Source organism: Muntiacus reevesi, chromosome 3 (genome assembly GCF_963930625.1).
Source record: "Muntiacus reevesi chromosome 3, mMunRee1.1, whole genome shotgun sequence".
Lineage (NCBI taxonomy): Eukaryota > Metazoa > Chordata > Mammalia > Artiodactyla > Cervidae > Muntiacus > Muntiacus reevesi.
Genome location: NC_089251.1, coordinates 72,038,684 through 72,051,004, shown reverse-complemented (window position 1 = coordinate 72,051,004; position 12,321 = coordinate 72,038,684). Strand labels below are relative to the sequence as shown.

General features: G+C 42.6%; 1 protein-coding gene across 1 annotated transcript in view; it reads right to left on the bottom strand.

Moving 5' to 3' along the window:
• The window catches only part of LHCGR (luteinizing hormone/choriogonadotropin receptor), a 63,890-nt gene that overhangs the window by 26,711 nt on the left and 24,858 nt on the right, over positions 1 to 12,321 (bottom strand). The window contains exons 4-6 of the mRNA XM_065929309.1: positions 10,719 to 10,793; positions 8,750 to 8,824; positions 8,584 to 8,661 (exon numbers count right to left, since the gene is read on the bottom strand). Coding sequence (XP_065785381.1) covers positions 8,584 to 8,661; positions 8,750 to 8,824; positions 10,719 to 10,793 — 228 coding nt within the window. The remainder of the gene's footprint in view (positions 1 to 8,583; positions 8,662 to 8,749; positions 8,825 to 10,718; positions 10,794 to 12,321) is intronic.

The window sequence follows — 12,321 nt, the reverse complement described above, 5'->3', positions numbered from 1 at the left end:
TTAGTGTAAACCATAGCCAAGCAAGTTTGAAAGCCACAGTCTCAAATGGAAATGTTTGTCTATGTTCTCCATAAACAGTGACTTAAGACTCAAGTAAGAAAGGGCTGTGGTGTGACATAAAATTAAACTTCTGCATCTGGCAAGATGCTCACTTTGCTTTTCAGTGTTGCTGGCAGCTGCATGGGCTGTGTCAGGGACAGGCTGGAAGGAGTGGCATGGCAAACAGTCTCCACCTACTCCTCAGGTGGCTGCTGTCTGCAAGGTTTCTCTAGCCTTTGTTAAATAAAACTAGCACAGGATTCATTTCATTGTATCTGTCTGTGTGTGATATGTATGTATATAGTGTGTGTGGGGGGGGGGGGTGGTGAGGAGGGTCCCTTCCTTTCCATCAACACAGCTGAGACCAACCAGCCTACAGGTAAATATAGGTGGGACTCAGTGTTGAAGCGTGGTGTTTAAAGACTGCAATTCAGAAAATATAGAGGTTACAAAATAATGAATTCAGAGATTGCAGGGGATCGTATTTAATTCATTTTGTAACCCCCCCCGCCCCGATCTCTCATAATGCTATTATCTAGCAGGAGCTCAGTCAACAGGCTGGCGGCAGAAGTAGCCTTGCCCTTCCACGGGAGAAAGAGCCTTGTCTGGCTCCCCCTGCTCGCATAGGCGTTCTCCTGTGTTTACAGTTTCACACACGAGCTCTTAACTGTATCCGGTAATGGATTACTGGATGCCATTTTTCAATAGTCTTCCTTCACCATTTATGTTGTAGAATCTGAGGGGATTGATATTTGGATTATGTCTATTGTCTTCTGCAATTACACACAACCTTCTTACCTCCTCCACACAATCCCACTAGAACTCTCTTTTTATTTTACACTTAGAATATTGTTCTTCGTCAGCTGCTTGTCATCTTAGGGACTGAATGCTTTTATAATAATCTCTTTTAGATGAAGAAATCGTACCTGTCTCTTCTCGGAACTTTTGAAATTGGATCTTTTAGAGTCTAGTCTACTGTTTGTCAAATCAGTCTCCGCCATCCACTGAATTGGCATCATCTGGAGTTGCTGGCCAGAAATGCAGACTCAGACCTACTGACGAGGTGCCCAGCAGACCTAGAGTCAGAACCTGGCTGTGGTAGCCAGTAACATGCACATTTTTTGGAAATGCATATTATTTTGTCATGAGTTACTTTCCTTTTTAACAAGTAATTATTTTTTGGTTGCACTGGGTCTTCATTGCTGCGCACAGGCTTCCTCTAGTTGTAGCAAGTGGGAGCTACTCTCTAGCTGTGGTGCCTGGGCTTCTCATCGCAGTGGCTTCTCTTGTGGAGCACATGCGTGTGGGCTTCAGTAGTTTTGGCTCCTGGGCTCTAGAGCACAGGTTCAATAGTTGTGGTGCACAGAATTAGTTGCTTCGCGGCATGTGGGATCTTCCCAGGTCAGGGATCAAACCCGTGTCTCCAGCATTGGCAGGCGAATTCTTAACCACTGTGCCACCAGAGAAGTCTGCAAAGGCACTTTCATAGCAAGCTCTCCCAGTGAGCTTTGGGCATGCCACTTTGTGACCTCTTGCCCTAGGGTATATGTAATAGGATGCCACAGCTCTCATTGTTTTCATGGTGCAAATCAGATGGTCTGTTGGACAGCACTGAGTCCAGAGTCTGGTCCCCTTAGTGCATTCTCTGCCTTCTTGGTGGTGGAGCTCCATGTGTAGGAAAGGTAGTCCCTACTCTGCTTCTTGCAAAGCAAAGCTGCCAGTGCTTGTCTGAATGCCCAGTCCTCACCACTGTTATGTGATACCCTGATCCTACTTTTGATACATCTTAGGATCTCCCAGTTGACTTGTTTTTTTTTTTTTTTTTTTTTTTTTTGTGGGGCCTACAGTGCCATTGCTGTGAGCTCAGCCTTGTAGGTAAGTCTGCAAGCTCTGAACCCAAGCCTTACCTGGGCTCGAATCCTAGCTCTACTACTTATGAACTGAGTTGCTTTAGGCAAGTTACTTAACCTCTCTGCGTCTCAATTTCCTGATCTGAAAACAGGGATGATAATAATAGTCTTGACCTCAAAAGACTGTTGTGTAGATTAAAACAGTATACATACGTTAAGTGCTTGAACTAGGTTCCGGAACAAAGTAAATGCTTAGTGTGTTGCGCCTATGATTATTATTATTATCGTATTTAACAGTGGCTTCCAGATCTCTGGCAGAACAGAGGGAAAGATGTCCTTTCCCATGTTCTGAACAGCCTGTCCTGAAATGCAGTGACCTGTTAAATTGAACTGTCATTCTCCTCTGCTGAGGTGGGGGCTTTCTTCTCCTGGATAGAGCAGGTCAGCCCAGTGGCGTGGACTGCTACAAATGTACTCACTCCCTGGGGGCCCTCTGGTCTATGTTGTCATCATTGCATTTTTGTATTTGAACATTTTTCCTGTCTTAAAAAAAATTTTTTTTTTTTAATATTCTGGGTTCTGCTTCTTCCAACCTTCCAAAGAATCTGGCTCACTATTTCCTTTTCAGCTGCTGCTCTTCGCCTCTGTTCTTAACATTTGCAGACAATAGAATGTGCTGCCTTGTTTTGATTAAATGAGTGGAGAAATTACAGATGTGAGTGGGAAACCTCATGCTGTCAGCCTGCAGAATGCTTTAAATGCCCTTTAAAACATCTGGAGAGTCACTTCAGATTGCTTTTCTCCAAAACATCATGGTGTCAGAATTAAATGAGGAGGGCTTCCTTTGCCTTGAGGATGCTGTCACAGGCATAGAAATGAATTTTTCTCTCTCATCTCTTACAATAACTGCACCTTACTTTAAAGCATTGTCTAGGTTCTCTATTCAAATGTCAGAAATTGTGACTCAGAGAAGTGGCACCTTTTTATTCAAAATAAGATTCGGGTTTTAGAACTTCATCACAGATGACACTCTAATTCTGAATGCTGCCTTATAGCAAACCCCAACTATTCCTGGGGCTTTAAAAGTATTTCTGGGGTTATAGTAGCAGTCGCAGACATTTTGCCATAGTTCCCACTCAGATCATGTAGCCAACTTGGTTTTGAATGATTTCAAAGAAGAAAACTTAGTTTAGGTTTATAGATCCTCAGGGTCTCAAAGAGTGTCCCCACTGAATGGAGAAGTATCACATGCGTTAGGATATGGGCTCCTCCCATGTCTTTACTGAGGACACAAGATATGGAAGATCCATGTCCTTGCATGCTTAGTCACTCAGTCGTGTCTGACTCTTTGCAATCCCATAGCCTATAGCCTGCCAGGCTCCTCTGTCCATGGAATTTCCCAGGCAAGAATACTGGAGTGGGTTGCTATTTCTTCCTCCATCCATGTCCTTGAAAGGATCATAATCTCAATGAGTGAAAACATGACGTAATGAAAGACTAATACAAGCCAGGAGACATTCCCTGTGAGCATGTGTGGTGCGCAGAGGTGAGAAGTCTTGGACAAGTCCTCTGGGGTTAGAGAAGTCAGAGAGGCTGCACAGTGGACTCAGACCTTGTGGAATCAGTAGCACACTCTTCTAGAAAATCTGCCCTGTGGTAGTATATCTGTAAGCAAATTTTTATCAGATGATCATGCAAACACCATCCTAAAGAAGAGGGATCCTAAAATCACCACTTTCTTCTTACAATACTTTGCTGAAGTCCTTTTATATCTGAATACTTCTTCATGCATGAGGACACTTCTTCAGTGGGTGCCCTGGCAGTGGTTGTGTGGATAACTGTCTCTGCTCACTGCTAGATGCTGCCACTACCCTAGTTTTGGATGTCATCAGAACTCCCCCATATCTCTGGGGCTCACATTCTCCATAGCAAGGAATTCCTCTCTCTGATTTGAGCACACCTGTTGCTTTTCAGCAGTACTGAGTTTTTATGTTTCCCTCCACCACGGCCAAGTTCGTGTCAGCTTACCATATGCAACAATAAAAAGGTGACATGCATTCAAAATAATAATGATAGCAATGGAGAATAATACATTGAATAGCATTTTGAAAAACCCATGTTTCATAGTGATACTTAAAAAGAGAGAGAGAAAGAGAGGAGAATGAAGAAAAAAAGAAACCTTTTTTATACAGAACAGTGCTGCCTGATAAATGTAGAGGAGTGATACATTTAAAATTACCACTTGATAGCTCTCTATAATAACTGAATAATGAATGAATGCTGAAACCATTGGGTGAAAGATTGTTGGCCAATGGATAGTCACAGGAATTCAGAGTATCCCATGATGGTTTACTGAATTATGACAAAGGGAGAAACATGCCCTTACAATGAAGAGGTCTGGCAGTACCTCCATAACCAAATGGCCAAGGAGTGGCATAGCATGACATGATGTACCTCCTGGTCTGGGGCAGAGGGAGACATTTCACATCTAATTGGGACAGTATAGTTGGATGAGCCCAGACAGCTGGCCTAAGCCCTCAAAGGAATCAGTGTTTTGCAGAGCAGGGGAAGACAGGAGGGCAGTTCTCAGGGAGTGAGGTTGGGAGGACGAAGGGACATAACAAAAATGCTATGGATAATGTTTGAATCCCGAGTTTTAAAAAAATCTGTCAAAGACATTTTCATTTGAACATAGACTGTAAGTTGGACGATGTCATTAAATCCATGTTGATTTTCTTAGGTGTAATGGTGTTGTAGTTCCAGAGAATGTTTCTATTTAGGGAGATACATGCTGACGTATTTGGGTAGGAAGTATCATGTCTATAAACTTCTTTTGGATGATTAGCAAAAGGCAAATGTGTTGTATATATTTACATATATAGAGACGGAGTGGATGTGGCAAGATGATAGCAGTAGGTGAAACTAGGTAAGATGTATAAGGGTGTTCATAGTGCTGTTCTTTCCACTTGTCAGTGGAAAGACAAATGAAAAGTGATTCTATTTGTCAGTTAAAATTTTCAAAATAAAAAAAAGTATTTAAAAAGAGATGATGAGACACGTTTTCATGATGGTCTGAAACAGTCCGCTTGCTAAATATGAGCTTTTAAGTGGTGATACAATGTGGTTGATACAATGTGACTGAATTGAATTTGCACAAGGAGGTATTAATAGTTCCATTGGAAAGTTTGTTGCAGGTCTGTGACTTGGTTAAATCTGGGTGGACTTAAAGCCAGGACTAATGCCCAGGCTTTCTTCTTCAGTACCCAACAGTCTCCCCGCTCATCATCCTGCGGTTCATCACGGGTGCAGCCAGGAATCTTGTCCTCCTTTGCTGGGCCACCCTTCTCTGAAGGGTCTTAGAGAATTGATTGCCATGACCTTTCCTTCTCTGTGAGGAGTTCAGACGTGAATCAAGGTTGACTCCTTTTTTGAGCCTGGTATGACAAGCCATTTAGAATATTGTAAAGGTGGCACAGCCAAATCCTGCTCATTCAGGGTGGGGGGCATTTCAAGGTAGCCTCTTGAGGAGAATTAATGAAAAGCCAAATGGCTTTAAAGGGACATAAGAGCATAATGCATAGTTTTAGCATTAGCCCCACTGAGCTTCTCCAGCATCAAGTGAAGTGTTTTGTTTTCATTAAAAGAGCTCACAGTTGGTAAAGATCTGGGCGGGGGGAGGGTAGGAAAGCTTCCATAAAAAGCGAAATCTCAACTACTACTAATAATGAGAAGAGAAGGCTTGCCTTCATTATTTTCTAATTAGAGAGTTGAACTTTATAGCTGAGGAAATAAGGTTTTCCTCTTTGAATGTAATACCCTTTTCCAGCGGGGTGCTCCACATGATCCTTCATGTACAGAAAGGCCCATTCAGCTGAGAATAAGTGCCAAGCAAATGACTAATCACTCCCTTCCAGATGAAGGGCCAGGAGTGAGGAGGGACATGGAGGCACAGTGCCCTCACGGGCTCCCTGGGAGAGAGGGAGCTGCAGTCCTCATTAACTGCAGAAGTGGGGCAATTATGCCCCGCTGGTAGGCACTATTCTTCTTAAAATCATAACTAAAATAAGTTAATGGCCCCTAATAAAAACACTGTGCTGCTCTTGTGTACAAGATGCTGAAATGTGACGGGTGAGAAGAAATCGTTGGCTTCCCCTTGGGTTTGGTGGGGCGGCCCCATCGCCTGAACTCATAGACCCCTGTGGTTATCTCAACATTGGTTTTCTTACTGGTCTTCTTCCACATCTGCTCTTCCTTCCATTCTCGTTGCACTCCTCTCCCATGGCTGTGCTTGTTGTCTGGGAGGAGTACTTACTGTTTTCCTGATTACTTTTAGATTGAGGTCAGAATCAAAGGAAGTCTTGGGTATTTGTGATCTTTGAATAAAAGCTCTTCTACTGAGTGGTTTCCTCTTATTACTTTTTTCCCCCAGGGTTATTTCTAAGCTGTTAGCCCCTGAACCCTGCATTCAAAACCCTCTGCAATCCAGTGTTTCCTCCACCCCCGCCATTTATCTAAACGTATTTTCTGTCTCTTAAGCAGGATGTTTACTGCCAATGAATATGCCTCATCCCGTTTTCCTCCTTCCCACCGCCATGCTTTTGCTCATGTTCACTTGGAATGTTCGCCCCCTTTTTCTCAGTATATGGTACCACATAATGGTTAAGACCATGACCCTGGAGCCAAGACTGTCTGAGACTAAAGCTTGACCTGGGGTGAATTACTTAACTTCTCAGTGTCTTGGTTTCCTCATCTAAACATGGGGTGGACAGTCCCTACCTCATAGGGTTGCAAGATTTAAATGAGTTTTTTAAAAAGTAGCTTAAAACTATGTAGGCCCTTAATAAGTGCTATATAAATATTAGCCACCTTTATCATATTTACTCACACAAGTGTCACTGATTCTGCAAGATCTCACTCAGGTCCGCAGCCTGACTTCTACAGCCCAAGAGAACCTCTCCAAGACTTCTCATTTCTGTGTACCGCACACTCGCAGTGGATGTCTACTGGCTTGTATTATTCTTTCATGTTTTCTCCCATTGAGATTGTGAGCTTCCCAGAGACATGGATCTTATGTGTCTTTTGTGTCCTCAGCAAAGACATAGAAAGACCCCAAATCCTAAGGTGTGCAGTACCTCCCCACTCAGTGCTCTGTAAATGCCGTGTTTCTGACAGGGGACATGATGAATGAGTAGTTCCTGATCCATAGGTGATGGTGAGTCAGAAAGGCTTTATAAACAGCTAGAAGAGCTACAGTACCTGAGGGAAGTGGAGGAGTAAAAAGACTGTAGAGAAGTTTTTCTAGGATGTAGTCTCCTTTCTGATGTGTAAGAGATGCAAGGTAAGAATTTGAGTTATTTTGAAAATATTTTTGGTTGCTGCTCTGTATTCTTTTGATTGCAACACTCATGAGTCCAGGCTGCATTGGTCACAGCTTTGTAACGTGATAACTGTTATGTGTTGAATTATACTTACACACAGTAAAATTACTAATTAAATGCAGTGCACCACTGATACCAATTTCTAGAATCCATTGTATAAAAGACAATCCTCTGAGATGGTCTCTTCTCTTGTTTCACAACTAACTCCTCATTTCTGGGTCATCAATACATGCTCTCTCTTTCTTTAAGGACATTTAAGGTCATTGATTGTCTTATCATGATCCTGCCATGGAATGTAACCAAAGCAGAATGAGTTCGAGGATGTAGACATGGGAGCAGAATTGAACATGGGCCACTGGGCTTTGGAGATAAATGAGACATGGTGCCCAGGATTCTGCCTCTGAATGGTGGAGCAAAGGAAGGTGGCCCATGTGAAGAGGGCATGAATCTAACGGGAGGGAAGTCAGGCAGGTATACAGTGAAGAGAATAAGTTGAGTTATCTTAGCATGATGCCCCTCAAACTTTAATGTGATGTGATTTACTTCAAATCTTATTAAAATGCAGATTCTGAGTCAGTAGGTCTGGGATTAGCCTGAGGATCCGAGTTTCTTACCAGCTCTCAGAGGACGCTATAGATGCTTGTCCATGGACCATACGTTTAGTAGCGAGGCCTTAGGAAAGACCATGGAAGGGATAACCTGACGAGTGACTGCCAGATGAGAAGACATTATTTTCAAGTGTAAAAGGATGTAAGGAATGGGCATAGTTGGTGTTCCTTCAGAAACGAAGTAAGCAGGTTCCAAGGAGAAGGTGAAAAATGACTGAGAGAGAGAGAGAGAAAGAAAGAGAGAGAGAGAAAGAGCAGGGTCCTTTGATCAGCTACTCCACCTACTTGAAGAATATCCTTCCAACCTCTTCTCAGTTGAAACTTGAAATTTCTGTGCTCTCTTTTTACCAGGGCAGTCACCTCCCTCCAGGCTGTCTCTTTTTAGCTTCAAAGCAGTCCATCGATGTAGTGAACAATTTCATCAGTTGGAAATTCGGTCACTGTAAGTCCTCAGGGCCCATTTGATTAATTTTGAACTTAATGGGTTGGTTGGTTGTCATATATGAACACATGACCTATCTGCCATCCCACAAGACTCCTCTCACCCTTGGCATTTTAGGTCAGAAAGAATGTCAGCAGCGAGTTAGGAACATGATGAAAGACAAGAAAGAGCCCACCTCAAGCTAGAAGTGGGAATTAAAAAAAAAAAAGAAGAAGTGGAAATAGTAGGAGCTGCATGGCAGAGCTTGAATCTGCACATTTACTTACAGCGTTATGGATTCGTTATTCATCCCTTGAAAAGCATTTCCTGGTACAGTGGTTATGTGTAAGTTATCACAAATTTCCCTTGAGGAATGAAATGAGAAATATTTACTTTCTAAATTTCAGCTGCAAATAGGAAACTGTTATGCATAGCAATCAGCCTGGTACTTACAGAATGAAATTAAATTCAGAGGAGAAGATCTTCGTAACATCTGGAAGCTTGCGGATGCCTGTGTTACAGATGCTTCTGTGATATGGGGCAGGATGGGAATGTGGGCAGAGTGAGTATAGGGGATTGTTACTAAGGAATAAAGATAAAAACAGTAGAAAGGCACTGTGCAGATAACAGTTTTCACATTAGATTTAAAAAATGTGGAGTTTGGCTTTATCAGTAACACTTCTGGCTGTTGAAGATCAGAGTTTAAAAGCCCCTAACACTATGTGGGGAAGTTGCTCCTTTTAGAGATCTAGGGGATGGGACCAAACTCTCCTGTCTTTTTCATTTACATTTGTATTTCCAGACTTTTTCCTATTGCATCAGTTACATTTCCTTTTGCTAATTAGTGTCTTCTGTGTTCTTAATGGTTCTAGAAAGCATCTCTCTACTTTAGAATAGGTTTTAACTCAAACACTTCAGGAAGATTAATCTCCATGTGAGAAATCATATCCTCATTATTAAAAATCTCCCTTTATTTAGCTACCTTACAATTCAGGGAGTTCTTCCCTGTATCTCACTGGTCATGGAACATTCTTTTGGTTTTGGAGCTACTCAAGGCTCTTCCTATTTCCTCCCACCTTTTACTTAGCCTTCAAAGAGGAGTGAGACTTCAGTGATAGGTTAAATTGAAGGATATTTTATTACACAAGAATGGGACTCCTTGAGAGGAGCCGAGCATCTGGATCTTCCCAGCCGAGTTTTAAATTCACCAGTCATGGACTGTGAACAGCTGAACTGAACTGCCTGGCACTCTGGTGATGAGGAATGGAATCCAGGTTTCTGTTCTGGCTCTCTCTGGTTCTCCTCCTTACCTGTTACCCCAGATCACATGGAATCCTTGTCCTCTCTGTGGCTGGTGAAGGCAGTGTGGGCTTGGACTGCAGTGTGTAGTGGGGTTGGGGGAATATCATACTTTAGGGGTGAAGATGTTATTTAATAAAAGCAGTGATTCTTAGGTAACAAGGGGCTGCAGTGGTCAAATTTGGTTCTGGGATTTTCTTATGTTTTTCCAACATATTTGATACTGCAGATACTTATGCGTCCTATGAATCCCTTGGAGGTCTGGAAAAGCAGCACACTTGGGTTAGGAATTGTCATCCAGCATTAGGGCTACGCTCGTGGCCCAGGGCAGGGCTGCTAGAGGGGGTGGACTTTGCATCCTCTGGGGATTTTATGAAATTTATTTCATCAGGAAGAAGAAAGAATGGACATCTGTATCAGAGGGCTAAATGTTCATTTTTTCCTCTGTGAATAAATGATTACTTGATATGTGAGAAGATCCAGGGTGACTAATTTATAGATTTGTATCACGTTACAGGTATTCTTGTTTTGCTGGCAAGGTGATGAATCTGCTAGGCTACAGTGGTACTCAACTTATAATGCAAACTAGTGGACTTAATAAGGTTTAAGGGGAAATAGAAAATAATGATTTGGTTTATATGGCACAAGGCCTACCTCAAGGCAGTACTTTAAAATTGACTGAGTGAATGAATGGACACATGAGAGAAATGAGGTCAGGAATTTTTAACCATGGATGGGGGTCAAATCAGAACTGCCCCTCCCACTTTCACCAATGCCCTGTCTATATCACCACCTCACCTTAGAGATTCCGACTTAGCCTTTTTAAAGTGTCCTGACTTCCCTGCCCTATGCCCACCATCACTTTGAAAATCATTGCAAGGGGATGATATCCTTCTTGGATGTTTGAGGCAAAGAAAACGTTGGGAGCCACTAACATGTATTTGAAAGTACCCAGCATAGTGGTTAATAGGAAATGCTGATTAGCTTTTAATCAGAAAGCTGAAGACAGACATGCAAATAATGCTAAGTATGTGGTTTAAAAATTCTTCCCAACCTTTTAATTAAGTTTTCATCAGATGCCCATATCCCCTGCTCCTATTGCTTAAAAAGGAAAATTCCTCACAGGTATTTTAACTGAGGGAGATTTGTAAATGCTCCGGCCTCAATGTACACCAGGTTTTTAGTGTTCTGGATCAGTCTGTAAAGAGAAATGGAAAAACAGGCAGCAGTTTAATAGACGTGCTTCATTTGGACTGCACAAGGCCATGGTCACCAGAGGATGCTGGCTGAAAGTGGCATCAACAAAATCAAGTGACTTTCTTGTGCTTGAGGGGTGCTCCTGAGACCCTCAGGATAGAAACTGGATGATGAGAGCCAGTTGGCTACTGCCAGGAAGTTCTGCTTTCAACCTCTTGCTGAGATAAGAATAAGCATCATAGCTGGGAGTCTGTTCCATTCTCCCTGCTCTCCTTCCTGCCCCCGAGTAACAACCAACATCCAGGGCTCCTGGCCAGCTAGGTCCTGGCTAACCATGGAGCCAGCACATTGGGGGTGATGGGCGATTTCACTCCCAAGAGAAATGAACGAATTGGCTGCTTGCTCTTGGAGACAAACTGGTCATCTTTGTAGTGGCTGGCAGTCACACTGACTGGTTATTCAGATGGGCACTCAGCCTTTGGAATAGCCTGGGGCTGACGCTAGGGGCTTGCATTTGGGGATTTTTACATCCATTCTATAGACAATTGGTTGTGTGATGATGCCAGGCCTTCTAATGCCCCTGAGCTAGTGCTCCCTTCTGTAAAATTAGAAGAATTCTCTGCCTCACAGGTTGGTAGGGAGTGAGTAACATAATAGCTAGAGATAATACACAAGGCATGGCTTGGCAAAATGTACAAGTACAGCCACAGCACTGCAGTGGCATTATTGCCTTTCTTCCTAGTTCCCCAGTGACATTGAAAAGCAGCTACATTTACTGAATTCTGTCTACTATGGATTCAATAAAAGGTCGGTAAATGCCTCTGGCTTTTTAAACCCAGGCAACAGCCACTGAAGGAAATGATAATTACTCTTGTTCTGTAGAGAAAATCTAGTGTGTTGGTTAGGTGGATGGACTCCGGTATCAGCTTGGTTTAACAGGCTGCTTTTACTAATTGTATGACCTTGGATGCATCACTTAAAGCTTGGTTTCCTCATAGAGTGGGTTTTGAACAGAAAATATGTGTGTCTGGTTCACAGTAAGGCCTTCCAGTGTTGACAACAGTGGATGAAATCAGGAAGTTGAATGATTGGTCTCTAATCACAGAAGTGAGAAGTAGCAGAACTTGGAGGTGAACGCAGTTTTTCCAACTCCAAGTCTAGTGTGTATTCCACCTTACTATAGTTTCCCACCATCATGCCAATTTCTATCCTTTACGTCTCTTTGATTCTTTAGAGGTGAGTGACTTTTTGTTGTAATTAACTTTACAACAACTAAATCAAGCAGTCTTGGGCCATATAAGACATTAGGTGGGTAGGATGGAAAAAAACTTGTATTTCTTAAGACTGTTTTGGAATCTGACCACTCATCCATCCATTCATTGAACAAACATTTATTGAATTACCTCCATGTACCAGACATTGTTCTAGGTGCTGGAGATCCAGCTATAAACAAGGCAAAGAGAGCTGTGGGGAGCTGACATTCTAGTCTCAGGGCCTTCTTTCCCTTAGAGCGCTTTATTTTTCTTTCT